Below are 16,043 nucleotides of genomic sequence, written 5' to 3' on the forward strand. Positions count from 1 at the left end.
TAAGGTGGCTCCGATAGCCCTCCTTGTACTGTAGTAGCTGTTTTGTAATGACTTATGTTCCCCAACTTTTATTTTGATGGGGTTTACACTATGGACACATGTCTTGTTAGTCAAATACAGTTACTCACTGAATTATCATGTCCAAGAGAGATTACATTTCAGATTGATCCAATGTGCCTTGTTATATTATTTTCCATGTATATACTATTTCTATTATTCTCTATCCAGGTTTGGAGACTTTATATACTGTATGGATAAAATGAATGAAAATATTAAACATTAAAGTCAATAAGATCAATTTCCCCAGCATATAGAAGTGCTAAACTGGCTCTACAGTGTTCATGTTAACTGTATTATACATACAAACTAACATAATAAATATAATCTTTAACTTTACATTTATAGTTATTCCTGTGAAAATGATGTATTACATATCTGTGATGAAAGTGCTGATTAATTTGCTGCTGCTTTTTTCTGGGTCTCTTACTGTGCCGACCTCCTGCGGTCAGATTCTCCAGCTCAGTGGTTGTCACCACATCTTCAAACCCTCTGACTGTTTAAGCACAGAACACCTCAAAATGTAGCAGGAGGTTTCAGAGTGAGAAAGGGTATTTTTCATTTGAGTACACAACATTAATTAAAATGGGACCTGTAAAATCATTTACCTGGTCTTTAATTTTACCCTCTAAGGCACTTTCTCTTGCTGCAGTATTTACTTCCAGAAATGTTTATTTTTCACATATTTTTATGAGCTTTCTGTTCACACTTTGTTTCAGATGAGGTCAATGGTGGCACGATAATTTGAAGGTGCATGCAATGAATGAGGGGAATAAACAAACAATACCAATAAAGTTTAATATCACTATAAGAGAGGGATCTACATTCAGAATGTGAAAAGCTGGACAGAAGTTTTGTAGTCTGGGTGAAATTGGCCTTGAAGGAATTGATTTCCTGAGCAATTACAAAACCATGCAAGTTGCAGCTTTCCTTTAGTGTCTCACTCTGCAGATGGTCAGTCCTAAACTTGCTATCAAACCAAGGCTACAATAAGAAGTAAAGCCATTACTTTTCTGTGTTTTTCAATCTGGTTGCTTCTTATGCCCTCTGAGATTGTGAACAGTGCTCAGCAAAGCGTTACGACTGGCCACAGACTCTTATTTACCAGAGGATTGGTGTGTTAGCGAGCAGAGAAGCCACATTTACTTTTGGCTCAACGACCATCTCCTCTTTTCCATTACTATGCTTTCGATTCTGATCCTTTAGAAATGAGCTGAGATCCTGTTTTTTCCTGTCGCGCTTCGCTTTTAGCTGGTAGTCAGTTGCTTGTGATGCCCTTTATTTACAGAGTTCAGAGGTGTTGTTCAGGCGACTTACCTTATGTTTCACTCATATTTTTACTTGATTAGATAAGTAGATTCCATTTGGGATTGATCGGGATTACCGACCATGAGTCAGTGTAGTGGTTCATTGTAACAGAAGTGAGTAGTACAGTTTTGACTCCAAGCAGACAATCAGTTGTAGCCGACACCAGGGTGTACAGTTTGAGATATTTGCAATATGGTTTTCCTGATTTGCCTTGTTAGCCCGGATCAGATGTGAGGTATGAAAGAGACAGAGAGAGAGAGAGAGTGAGAAAGAGAGAGAGAGAGAGAGAGAGAGAGAGAGAGGCCCGTGACACTCTGCACCGTACCCTAATGAGAGGCAGGGAACGAAAAAGGAGCTGGGCAATGAGATTAGATGCAACTCAATTCAATTACTGCTGAGCCGCTACGGGTGACGCTTCAAAACTCATCCTGTTAAGATCCGGTTCACATACGCAGAGAGGAGGACTGCAGCCCCTCGCTCAGCCACTGTATGCTACGCTGCCACAACATCTCATTTGCAACAGCTCTGATTTATAAGCACACAGGGCGTCATTAGGCCCCGCCGGGATTTGATAGCACACTCTGCAATGTTCTGATATAGATTTAAAGGAAAATGCAGAAATAATTGAGTTTTCAGCCATTGCAGCTGTTTATACACTGCTCTGTTGACTACACAGTTTGTGTTTGAGATTAAAGAGAAACTTAACAACCCGTTTAAACTCGAGCACGGTACTCAAAAAATGGTTTTCAGATTTTGCCACGCACCCCGAGGGCCTGCCCTTACTGTTACCCCATGAAACTCCCTCTGATGGCTTAACTTTAAGTGTCTCCCTCTAACTTCCTCCCTGAAGTATTTACTTTTCCTTCTTCCACAGATGCCTGTTAGTCTGAGACTGGTATTGTATTTCCAATGTAAAGAAAGTGGTAAACATATATTTTTACAGAATACAGTGACGATATTCCAAAGTAAAAAGACATTCACCTTGTACTAGTCAAGTGTGGATAGATAGATAGATAGATAGATAGATAGATAGATAGATAGATAGATAGATAGATAGATAGATAGATAGATAGATAGATAGATAGATAGATAGATAGATAGATAGATAGATAGATAGATAGATAGATGGGGGAAATTCAAGAATGATGAAGGATGAATCAGGCTGTGCATGTTCCTGCCTTGACAAATTAATAACGTTCCTGCTCTTGTGCAATATTCATAAGTCTGATATCACCTACTCCAAATTTAAAAGTTCCTCTGGTAGTGTAGGGCTGTCCAGATAAAAGCAGCTGTGCTGTGGTTCTCAGACAACTCGACAATACCTTCGGTCACAACTGAAAGTGCCACTACATCGCCAGTGAACGTTCTCTACCTGTACCTACTAAGAGGTACTCAAAACCCACTCGTCAGGAACACAGTAGGAGTCTGGTACAAAATACAAGCACACTTCAACATAGTGGCAGATATATCATACTTTACACCAATTCAGGAAACCAAATATTTCTTCCAGCTAGAGGTGACTCTGGATTTAGATTGTAGGAAAAGAGAGGGATTAGCTAAATTTAGGATTTGCAAATTAAAATGACGTCACAGTTTTGATGGTCTGCAAAAGAATATAAAATGTCTCTCCAGAACACTTCTTCATGTACCTATGAATAAAAAGCTACTCGTCAAAAGCACTCAAACAGTCCACTCTGGAGCCCCTTTACTGTCTTCAAGGTCACAGCCAGGTGTTCCTTTTGTAGAAAACTTATGTATATAACACATCTATTCAATTAAAAGAATCCTCAGAGAACAAGAGGTTGGCTTGGTCGAAGGACTTAGACTGTTCCTAACACAACAGGAATAGAGACTGCCATTACATTTGGCATAAAAGAAGTTGCAATATTTCACTGCCTTTGAGCTAAAAGGCTAAAAGGTCAGACAAACTACATCTGATACTATCTCTTTCAGGCTGCATGTCTGCCCTCAGGCATTTATCCCCACTACTCACTTTGTGCTAAACACATGTTGGACTATAGCCGCGGTATATGGGCGAGACCTAACTGTTTAGCTGGAGAGTTAAACTTATTTCTTTCAGTCACCATTTTGTTCTTGTTCGCCGTTCAAAGTCAATATTTTGCTCTGCTATATTATCTCCCATGATCCCCCACTTTCTCCTATAATTTTGTTAATGCTTTGATAATGGGTCCCTGCAATAGGAATGACCTGCTTTGTGTTTAAATGGCGATTAGCATTCAATGGAATATTTTTATTTTGCAGTATATAATGATTTGATTGATGTGCCACAATAAGCTACTACTACTCATAAACATACTTGCAAGTTGCTTCCACCAATAATTGTACTGCTTTTAGTGTTGAATGTAACAACCAGACAACCACATAACTAAAAAAAAACCCAATAAAGTACATTTTTCAAACAAATGCATCCTGCTAATCTTGACAGTGAAGGGAAACCGTGCCAGATGTGACCTGCGACAGGGCATGTTTGAACCTCTTCCTGTGGGCGTTGCATGATTAGCTCTCAGGAGCGTCATCAGCAGAAGCTGCTGCATCTGTACAGCAGGGATTTATAGGTGGTGATAAGAAAATCTTCTTGTTGTTCTCTTCCATAATTTATGTAGTGTGTGGCTGTGTTACATTTTTAGATGCAACATGGCTGCGGGGATCCTGAAGGCGAAGAGGTGAACAGGATTTATAGCTTTCTTCCATGTTGGAAATAAATATCGCTAACAAAAGCATTTATGAGTGTCTCTGATGCTGATTAGAAGGGTTGAATTCATTGATTGGCTGAAGCTGATATGGACTCCAGTGCAAGACAGGTGACTGGCCGAGGTTAATCTCTGCAGGGAAGCCTGGAATAATGAAATCATGTATTATTTTTACCTGCTGTAAGATATGAAAAGGAGCTATCAGTCTTGTTGCTGCTGTCAGATTAAGTCGCGCTCAAAGGATTTTGTTCATATTGGATTCTGAAGTCTAAATCACTAAACATAAACTTTTTTGCTGACCATAAAAAATCCAGGAGCAAAAGTAATCCCTTTCTGGACAAACTATTTACAACCATGAGATTCCATCTCTTAATTTCCATACAAATGTAAAACTGGGCAGGCATGGAATCTTCTGTGAATCTTAAATGAATCCAATTGTTCCAACACAGTTCAGGGTCTGCCGGCAGCAGAAGGAGGAAAGTACTGCACAAATCAGCAATTTCAAAATAAAAGCCTGGTGTGATTCTAATCTGATTGACAGGGCATTGTTTCCTTTCTTTGCATACGAGTTGGTATAATTCATGACTTTTTCTGCATCTCCAACCTCAGAAATGGGAATTGAAATGCACAGATGTCTTTTTGACGGAACAAAACAGCTACTGGGTCCAAACCCTAGGAGCTTTCTCCTGTAAGCATTTGCACTTTCTTTGACAATTTAAAGTCTTCTGATGATTGTTATTGTGTCTTTAAAGCAGCAACAGAATGACTGTAGCATTAAAACATTTATCTACCCTGTTATCTTGGCCCATACACATGGCATGTTTTGCACCAAATGTGATTACTATATGTTAAATGGTTCAATGGCCTTTTTTTTTTTATACCTTCTCCGACCAAATTCCCAACAGTTTCCAAACCAACAGAGGCCACTCTGACCCAGTTAATCTGCATGACATCTCTTAATGTGAGAAGCTTTTATTGCTGGGAAGACTGCCATGCTATCCAGCTGGCTTGCGGTTGGTGAGGTTCTGAGCATATGCCTGAGGAAAATGAATAATGCAGCTCTGTTATTCCAACCTTCAGTCTCTCTCTTATTCTTCAGGTAGAGGGGAGATGTGAGAAGGTATGGTACATGAGAGAATTTTTCTCCTTCTGCTGCTGAGCTCATGTAAAAATGATGGTACATGAAAGAAGCTTCAGATATTTGTACTGAGAGAAGTAGTGTGGCTTTTGTCCAGATAAAAATTCCAAGTATATTTATATATGAGGATTTTTACTGTCAGGCTTCACTACCTTTGTGTTCTTATTGCCAGTAGTGTTTAACTTGTTATGTACAAGTGTAGTAACTTTTAAGCAGTTCAGCAACCCTGAAGCCACAAATGAACTACATGTGTACCTCTAAATGCCCTCACCATAACATCTGAACTCAGTGGCTGCAGGTTAAATTCATATTCCTTAGGCCAGACTCCTCTGAGATGTGACCCGATAACCCAGTTGCCAGAGGACCTTGAGGTCTGTCTTGCTGATATCGCCAGGCATTATGCCACTGCTCCTCTGGACAGATGACACACTATGCGTTGGTGGAGTTTTTTTGCTACTTGCTGTGCAGCTCACCAAAAGATCAGTGGAGTGCAGTCACACACACACACACACACACACACACACACACACACACACACACACACACACACACATACACCTACACACACATACACACACACACAGGTGCAGCTGCCTTAGAGCATTTACAAATCAAGCAAAATGCAGCTTGACCATTCAGATGGAATGAAAAAGAAAGGAATTGCAGAAGCAGAGTCGGAAAGTGGTTTTCTTGTTAGAGCTGTTGTTGCTGTGTCTTTGCTCTCTGTGCTGAGCTTTGTTAGCTGCCTGCAGCCGGTTCACAGAGATAAGCTTGTAAGGATAAATGGCCAACATAAATAAAATACATGACAAATGTTTGCATGGCTGTTCACATTGTGTCAGACAAGTTGCATAATACCCAATTAAATTTTATGACAATGATGGTCACATAAAATCTGAACGTGTGTAAGAATTTGCTGCAGTTGCAACTTTTGCTTCTCTTATTTTACATCAGCTAATCAGATGATGTAAGATGAAAAATGATAGCAGGTATGGAAAAGGAGCTTATTATAAGAACAGTTTGTTTTTGCATTGTCCGTGGCCTAATGAAACACCATGCAGGGTGCTTGATTTTCATTAATAACCTTCCTGTTCGCTCTCGCCCGATGTACATTGAATAGGAGTTAAGCCGTTTTTATTTCAGCCTGTTCTTCGTGTCGACTATCCGTCCAGAAATAGGACTATTTTATTCATTTTCTAGTGTGTGATTTGACCGTGATGTTTCCGAGCGCTCTCTTAAATGAAAGTATTCCACGTGTGAATTAATCATAAGAAGGTCTCATTCTCGTTTTCTCTCTGGTAGACTAATGATCTCCTTTTTAACCACTGGTCTGGATGAATCTTTCATTGTCTTTATCTGGAGAGGAACTGGCACGATCCTCCAAGGACTCACTGGCCACGCTGTGTGCCACTGCACTGTCACAGTTAACATGTGGCTTCGCTAAACGCTATAATTTAATTGATGCCAAATGCAATAGCATCACCCGCTGATCTCTTAATAATATGGAGATACGATTCCTGTCCTTTCACTTCATAATGATACTGCCTTCTCAATATGCAAATATGAATTCACACTCTTACACACTGTTGAACGAAGTCTGGACTCTAGACAATATTGTAGTGTGTCTGGACTCTTTGGAAGCTATTTTAGATTGTAATGAGGTGGCCTTTAACCTTTAGATTCAAGCAAAAACCTCTCTAGAATAAATTAGCAGCCACTCATTTCTTGCGCAACTGTTTCTCTTTTGAGTCTAATCCTCTTGGTCTCTCTCTCTCTCTCTCTCTCTCTCTCTCTGTATTTCTCCCACTCTCTAGGTTTCTCTATACTGCAAGCCATCATGGAGGCAGCGGTAGCTAACAACTGGCAGGTGACCGCTCGCTCTGTCAGCAGCACAACAGATGCAGCAGAGTTTAAGCGCATCATTGAGGAGATGGACAGGAGACAGGAGAAGCGCTATGTGATTGACTGCGAGGTGGACAGGATCAACACCATATTAGAACAGGTGAGAACAGTCTCACTGTATGTGTGCCAAAGCTTTTAGACTGTATAAGGGAAACACCTAAATAGCTACATTTGAAGATGCGGGTTGCTTCCTGTTTCAGTGACATAATTGTGAAGCAGATTTAATTCCATAGCAAGAATCTAAGGGCAACTCAATTACCTTTTTTATGCCATGATCAAGTTGGTGTTCATGTTGTAATGTTTATCTGTCTGTGAAAACAGCTGCATCATCATGTCTTCATCAATTACTTAAAATACATCGAGCAATTCATCTTGGGTTTGGCAGAGACAAAAAAAAGTAACAATTAAAAAATCTTGACACAGAGTATTACATATGCAGCCGTTTTATCTGACACCAATAGCTGCATTATGGGAAATATTAGTGTGACTAAGTATTTTTATTGTGTTTAATATTAATGAAAAAAAAATCATATATGTGAAAAGTTCTTCCTTTATTCAAAAGTACCCTGGAAATAACTGACCATATTTCACAAATTAGCCACATCCTAGTGATGTCACACTCAGTGTGGGAAGTTTAAGCAGTGTTATAAGAAGTCTGTCTTAAAAAAACAGCTAAAGGGACAAGAAGACTTACCAGAAAACCAAAAGCATGTTCCTGTAATGAAATTGCAATTATCTCAAGAAGTATTTAAAAAAATGTATACAGCAACTGGACGAAGCTGTCCATGAATTGAGGGTTAGACCACTAGTGACAGCTCATACTGTACTCTAGACATCTTGTTTGTTTCTAGTCAACAATAATCAATGTTAATACTAAAATAGCCAGCAGATAAAAAGGTGAGTTTGCTTGTCAAAACATTAAAACTCCTCATTGTTTCACTAATGCTTGCATCCATCATACAGTACTGGTGTACACAACAGTGGAGATTGAGTAGAGAGCTATATAGTAATGTTGTAAGTGTCAATATACTGTATCTTGTGAGTTTTTATAAATGTGTTCAAGATGAGCTTCAACATGTAAAATTAATGTATGCCACTGTATCCATCACTCAACAACCAAAATGATTAGCTTGAAAGTGGTGGAATGCTTATGGTTAATCAAATCTGTTTGGTTTTTTTTCAACTTGAAACATGACCTCTCTGAAGTCTATCTTGATTTTCCGTATCCATGTTTTTCCAGTATTTTATAAAACCAGGAAACAATGGAAGTGACTATAATTGATTCTCATCTTCATGCCTCATACTTCCAACCTGGAAGACAGCGGTACGATATGATAACGTTTGGGTTTCCCACACTGAGGAGGGGGGGGGGGGGGGGGGGGGTGACGTCACAGAAAGATGGACACCGTGTGAATATGGTCTATAAACTCTGCATATCATCTCAGCTCCCCTGAGCCTTTAAACTCTAGGCAACTAATGGACACTGACAACATTTGCCTTGAACTTGTGAAAAAGTACATTTTGGACTTAAACCCCACTGTAGATCAATGTATATGTTGCATTATAGTTACTCTAAGTAAAAATTTAATTGGCAGCTGTCCTAATTTTCGTTTATACGGTAGTCATGTCAATTTTTCCCCCCAGTGGCCAAATGATCGGTTTGTGCACAAACTGTACTGTTACACCTTTTCTAATGTCAGTTCCTCCACTTTTCATTTAAATAAGTGATTTGCAGAATCCTTCAGCATTAATTATCTCTATCTGCCAGGCATAGTACTACTTTGCAAGATCTTTTAAAAAGCGCTCAAAACAAACTGATTTGTTTTCTTGACACAAGTTAAGTGTGTGTGGCCTCGTTAAGGTTTGAGAGTGTGAAAAGATGCAGTCCCTCCTTTATAGAAGGAGCTCAGTTTGGTGATGTTTAGTTGCCAAGTTTTAGGCTGCCCTGTTGTAAAATCAATGTGTGGCTACCAGAGAGCCTGAGGTCAAAACGGGCCGGGCATGAGCAGCCAATTGAGTAAACCTTGGACGATGCATCCGTTTTAATCCTCTGCTAACAACCCCAAACCCCTCCGTTTCCTCCATCCTGTCCTCTGCCTGAGGAGGAAATGAAAGGTTAGTCCTTGTAGTAGGGAAACACAATTACCATGAATAGATGAGTGGCTATTATACCACGCATCTCCTCGGTCTACCGTGCTCCACCCTGGATCCATCCGCCTGCCTGCTGCTGCGGCTGCCTGCTCAGAAGGCTATCAGCTCCAGAATTGGATTCTGCTCGTTAACATTCATTTAGATATCGGCTTCTCTCTGCCTTGCAATATCCCCTCAACGACTGTTAGTCTCACTTGGTTTTTTTTATGAATCTAATTTGATCCCAGAGTCATAGTTTGAAGCAGAATGGCTTTTAGTATTAATTAGCTGTGTCTAATTTAATTGTTGTGCTGCAAATTCCCTCCCTTTACAATCCAGATCCGAAATCTATATCCCTTTTTTTGTGTTAAGAATATGCATCGGCTTAGAATATTTATTGCAAATCACATGTGAGGATTATTAATGGCTGCATATTTTTCCCCCCTAGATTTTGCAAACAAAGAAGATACAGAGGAATAGTCTGTTTGATTTTTTTTTCTAGTGTTTGTTTCTGCCAATGAATGATTTCTTTTCTTTCCCCTCTGAACATTTATATATCAAACTGTCGTCCTAATATCACTTTACTCGTCTCTTTCTGTCTTTATTGGATTAGTCACAGAAAGGTATATGTAAGAAGAAGGCTAATATAACAGCTAACCTTCAAAAGCAGCAGTGTGCTCCATTTTGCCCCTTGTTTCAGTGACAACATCAGCGTGGATTGTTATATTTTCTGTTGGAGCTAATTGAAATAAGCTGGCGAGCTTTGCCAAAATGGATGAGTCACAGGCATTGGAGCTGCTGGACTTCACTCTGCAGCTGCCCCCCTTTGGGCCAGAGCATTATGCACTGAAACAAGGATGGACAGTCTCCCATGAGGGCAATCACATCCAAAAAATGGCACCCAGCTGTTGGCTATGTGGAAACCCACTGCTCCTACCTGCTGCCGTGGTTCTATTTACCGATGATTGAGTTTCATCACTGGAGGACGGGAGTGAGAGGTTGTACAGAACCCGTGTGCAGAGGCCAGTGCCTGTGTGTGTGTGTGTGGCAATGTGGACATGTCGCTTCAATCTGTCAAGGTCAGTGCTGTTGAGAGAGGATCATGAGGCAGGACAGATCCAGCCAGCTGATTGCTGGGGGAAATGGGAATCAGCTCAGTAGCTTAGTTTGATGATTTCCGTTGGAGTAATCCCACCGCAGAGTGAATTTCTTTAGCAGGCAGGGAGGTGTTGTCTTGTAAAGGCAAGCGTTGGCCTTAGGTCCTGCTGGCCTGATGTGTTTTTATTCATTCCCAGAATCAGCAATATGCACCAGTATTAATGGGACATCCAGTGTTTTCATTATTAAATTAACTACAATATTGCTTATGCATTTTATGCTGCCGTATACCTGTACACCACCACGTTTCTAAAAAAAAACATGTCACACAATGTCAGACAAAACATATAAACCTTTGGCACCAGAATTACCTTTCTGATTAATACATTTTATGTTTATGTTTAACATACATTACAAAATTATCTTAGATGCATTACTCAACTCAGTGTAGTTCCATCCAGCAGTTTGCAACATGCTAGGAAATTTGAATGCTTTTTGCTGCTGTTTTTATATTAATACATGAGAAACAAAAATAAGAATCCAATTAAATGCAACCGAACAGGGACACTTTAAACAGTGAAATAAAAAGTCAATTTGATACTATATTATATTATATTATATTATACTACTTTATATCATATAAGAATTTAAAAATGTTTATCTTATACTATTTATTCAAATTTGAGGTTAAATTTATAGTTATTGTCACAATTTAAAAATACGTATTAAGAATGGTCGTAACGTGTCTTTAAGTATTGTGTGCTGTTTTGTGTCTTGTTTATTTTTTTAACAATAGGGTCTAACGTAATGATAGAAAGCCCAGCCCATATCAGAATAAATATTCCAGCTTTTTACCTGCTGTGGGGCTAAACAGGATGTCATGAAGCTCTCTTGGTTTAGAGGTTTTACAATATTTGAATCAACAGGAAAATTTACCAAGCAGATTTTCTGTGGCCTTTAAATACCAGTGTATTAAACATCTCCACTGTCCATTTGTTCATTAGTTAATTGACTTGTTGCTTGAACTCTGGTTCAAAACTGTTGCTGTTTGTATAGCTCTTCTTTTAAAACAGATGAGGGCTCACACAGATCACACAAACATCAAAACACTGGATGAACCTGGTCTACAGTGGTCGGTGCACTCAGCTGAATTTCAGTTTTATTGGCTTCATTTATCACTTGACATGATGCAGGAACACGCTTATAGGAGGATTTGCATACTGCTGCATCAGGAGCAGTTTTGTTTGCTCGTATAAGAGAGGAGCAAGTCTCCTCACAAATTTGTTTTGGGTTGCTGAGGAGAACGCTTCGCTGCCCTATTATCATTTCATGCTGTAACAACCACTCAGGATTTATCGCCATAGGACTTTTCCATCAATACACTGCACTGCAGATAAATTAACCCAATGACAGTCCTTCCCTTGTGACAAAAAGAGGGGAGCGCCACTGCCAGTCGTGCTCCCTGAATTACATCCAACAAAATGTGTTTCATTCAACCAATGAGGTTTTTTTTTTTTAAACCATATGCTGAGAAAAATGTGAAATGTGTGTGGCATTGAAGAAAGGAAGAATGAACAAGGAATGGGATTGAGTTTAAGATAATCACTTTTATATTGCTACGACTTGTTATTATGGTGATATGTCAGGGCTACATACATGTATGTGGGTCTGTGTGTGTGTGTGTGTGTGCTTTCTTGTGGGTTACACTCTGTAATGCCTCATATGCTCGCCTAATCTGATCCATCGCAGAGATTTCACATATAGAATCATATCTGCCTGTATGCACCTTCCTGACCCTCTTTCCCTGCGGGATTTCTCTGCTGGAGTTTGCTCAGAGGCAACAACCTGCTCATCACTAGTGTAAAGAAAGACGGGGTTAAAAAAAAAAAAAAGAAAAGAAAGAAATGGAAAAAAAAAAAAAAAAGAAAGAACGGTGTCTGGGACAGGCCCAGGGCACGCAAGCTGTTCAACGCTAGGCAGGCAATGAGCACACTGCCAGCCACAGAGATGCATTTACATGAGAGAATAAAAACACAATACCAAGTGAAAGGATTCACAGAAGGAGACGGAGGGAAAAAAGAAAGGTACATCTGGGGATTTGTTAGAACAACATTCGTCCGCCTGTGGAGGCATGAAGGGTGCCCATATTTCCTCCACACCCCAATTAATGCTCTTGAAAGGGAACTCACACAAAAGGAGGATTGTATTTGAAATACTTAGTTATATCACATTTAAGAAGTAATCGAAATCTGACCATGGCCAACAGATAAACACCAAGTGATGAAAATAATTGTAAATAAAAAGGTCCTAAAGCCTAAATTATTTGAATGACTCAGCAAGACTGGTCTTCTTAAAAAGTATATTTCAACAATGTGGCAAACAATGATTTAATCAGAGACAATTTAAGTAAATCTGAATAAATGAACCTATTTTTCAGCGAAATCAATCCATCTATTATATACTGTGTACCGCTTATCTAATTCAGGGTTGCAGTGGGATGGAGTCAATGCAAGCTTTCATCCTGCAAGAGGGAAGGTACACCCTAGATAGGTCCAAGTCAATTACATGGTAGTTCTGTGATTCATATTGCAATCCAAAATAAAAAGCAACGACCAGGAAACAATACATGCAGTATGAGTTTGAGTTTTAGCAGTTATGTCATGCACCCCATGTACAAAGACTACTTTCCTCCAAGCATGTTCGACTCCGATCTGCATCTCTTTTCCTGCATGTCATTCCCTTCTCCCTCATCCCTGTATTCGACTCCATCCGCTGTCCAATCCATAAGGCATATAAACACAAAACTAAAACATATTAGACATTAAAAAAACATCTTTTTTTGGGGAGGTATATCTTCTTTAAAAAAACCTTCTACCTACTTTTACTCTTTTTGGTCCATCCGACACACGTTTCTTTAGGTTTGCAGTTCATTTACTAACATGTAAATATTCAACTATTTTACCAGCAAAAAATTAGAATGTCTTCTTTTTTTATCTTTCAAAAGCAAAGAGCAGTATGAGGTGTTTCAGGTCAAAGACACTGTATGTAAAACTACAAGAATATTTCTTGGAACCCTAGTTTATATTCAATTTATCTTCTTTAAAATATTCTTAAAAGACAGAGGAGGAAAGAGGGAAGTATGCAAGCTAATTTCCCTTCTGATATGAAAGGTGATCCCGATCTCCACATCAGCTTATTGTCCCCAGGTTACTGAGAGGAAGGTCTGATAGATACCTAAAACCTTCCTCTCATTGTAAGCCCAGAGAAATGTATGGCACTTTTAAATCCCCGGCACCAACCGTGGATGTTGAGGGCCATTTACTAACTGAGATTATAGAATTAAACAGGATTAGCTTGTTATCATTAAACTGGATGTGACCCGCCGACTCCACAACTGAATAAGAAGCTGAGACCGGTGTGCTGCGACTGACAATTTGCACATGTAGTTTGGACTAAATCAAGAATACAGCTTTATGACGATACAGACGACAAATCCAAGAAAATGTTTCCTTTTATGCTTCAAAATAAATTACCTTGTTCATTCAAAGTGAAAGCAGAGGAGGACATTTTCATGTTTTGAAGCCAGGTATGAAGGTGTGTCGGCTGCAGTGTCAGTGACTCTTTCAGCTCAAAGTATCAAGTCTCACATTGTTCTCATACCTCAGAGCAATCATGGAAATAATCATCCGAGGAGTCAGGTGTTTCATAGAGGTTCTGTGTTTTGAGGAGCCGCCAACAATGGATACCCCAGCTCTCTTAAGGGGCATGTATACCGACTGCCAAGAAAAGCATCTCAGGCACAGCCGCTGCTGGCCATTAATAAGGGAATGCTCCACCAAGAGCACTTCTACAAAGAGCACCGAAGCAGAAATGGAGACTGAAGAATAGGAAATCCTTTTTTATCACAGCTTAAAATCAGCCCTCTTTCTCTGCGAGGTAGAGCACTTTGGTATATTTGCTGCCATTAAATTATATGTAGCCGATTAAGGACCTTTTTATTAACACCCAAGCAATGAAAAACTGAGTTATAACATACTATCACTGTTTAAAGGCATTATTACAACAGAGATCACACCAAAGCAGCCACCACAGGACATTTATTGTTATGTTGATTGTTGACAGAATCTGTTCACTTCGTGATCTAAACATCCCGTTTTGGCTAGGTGTGCATTTATTGTGATAAAGTACAAGCCAACATAGCTAATTAATCAAAGGGTAGAATACAATGAAGACTACTTCATGTTCTACTCAAATGAAATGAAAAAAGTATTTCATTACTGCTGAGTCTCACTAAATAGAAGTCATGTGCTTCATTAGGCATGGAGAGAGACAAGACCGTTCAGGCTTTTGAAAAATATTTTGTAGGCATGCTTTCTTTCAGACTTTTACACAGAAACAGGTCGTAAGGTGTTGATATTTCAGTGTGTATGAATATAGCTGAACATCTCAGTTTCATCTCACCTTATCTGTGTTTATCATACAAGTATCTGCTGGTGGTTACATATTACAAAAATGGTTGCTTGTAAGGTTTGGCTTTTTAATGTATTTATTTGTTCTTTATGGTTGACTTAGAGTTCAAAAGGTATTGAAATGTCTGTCATTGAGACAGTGTAACCCAAGCAAAACAGACATTTAAAGACTTCTTTCACTGATCCTGTACCATCATTTTTGTCAAACTAATATCCTTTTTTTTTGGCTGATTAAAGATAAAAAATAGTCAAATGTACAGAACAGTGTCTAATAACAACTCTCATTTCCTGTAACATTTCATGCTGCCTACGAAAGAACTAATGCTGAGCCATAATAATCTCTTTACTCTATAGTTATACTTAAGGACATATATAAGGGCTATGGATTTGATACAGGAAATGATCACCAATAATTGTGATCATTTAGGTAATTTTTGAAATGAAATGTTTAACATTGATTACACTTAGATTATCCAAAGTAGGGACTTGTTTTTTTCTGTTGTATATCATTGTAAATATAGTATATGGTGTTGCTCTGGAGTGTTGGTAGGCAAAAAGAGGACATTTGAGGCTTTATAGCTTGTTAAACATTTTGGGCAACATTTACAATTGAAAATGTTTTGGGGACAACTTAATGTGAAAATATTTGTAGTGTTCAGCTCTGATGCCAATGGCCTACCCGATAGGTGAAGAGGAGGGTGAAAGTAATTGCATCATTATTTCGTCCTCTTTTATTTCACCCCAGATAATGTTTTTTTTTTTGTATTCACAAACTCTGGGGAGCCTGTCATTTTCAGTCTGCTTCTTTCTGTGCTGAGGCAAACTTTGCTGAAAAAAGGTCAAACTTAGAGGCAAAACAGTCTGGCGGTTATTGAAAATGTGTAGCTGTAGTTTTACATTTAGGACTCTATCTGGCGGGGCTGAGGCACAGCGAGTCTGGATGAAGCTAAAGTCAAGGTCATCCCTGTTGTCTGTCCCCATCAGGCTTAAAAGAAAATTCCTTTCTGCAGAATACTGGCTTTTCCTTTAAGCAGCAGAACAAAAGGTGGAGGAGCCAGCTCACGGATCGATGTGCAGGAGGGGAACAATGAATGAAAAAAAAAATCACACGACTAAAGGGAAAAAATATTTTCTTGTTGAAGTCAATCAAAACAGAATACTAATATTATATTTTAAATATTTTAATTTTAAAGGTTCATGTTTTATTGTATCTGCTTTGAAGGCAATTGA

General features: G+C 39.0%; 1 protein-coding gene across 1 annotated transcript in view; it reads left to right on the forward strand.

Moving 5' to 3' along the window:
- gria3b (glutamate receptor, ionotropic, AMPA 3b) overlaps positions 1–16,043 on the forward strand; it is a 119,371-nt gene that overhangs the window by 73,884 nt on the left and 29,444 nt on the right. The window contains exon 6 of the mRNA XM_079351745.1: positions 7,029–7,216. Within this exon, the coding sequence (XP_079207871.1) occupies positions 7,029–7,216 (188 nt within the window). The remainder of the gene's footprint in view (positions 1–7,028; positions 7,217–16,043) is intronic.

The sequence above is a fragment of the Symphodus melops genome (assembly GCF_947650265.1).
Source record: "Symphodus melops genome assembly, chromosome: 9".
NCBI classification, from domain to species: domain Eukaryota; kingdom Metazoa; phylum Chordata; class Actinopteri; order Labriformes; family Labridae; genus Symphodus; species Symphodus melops.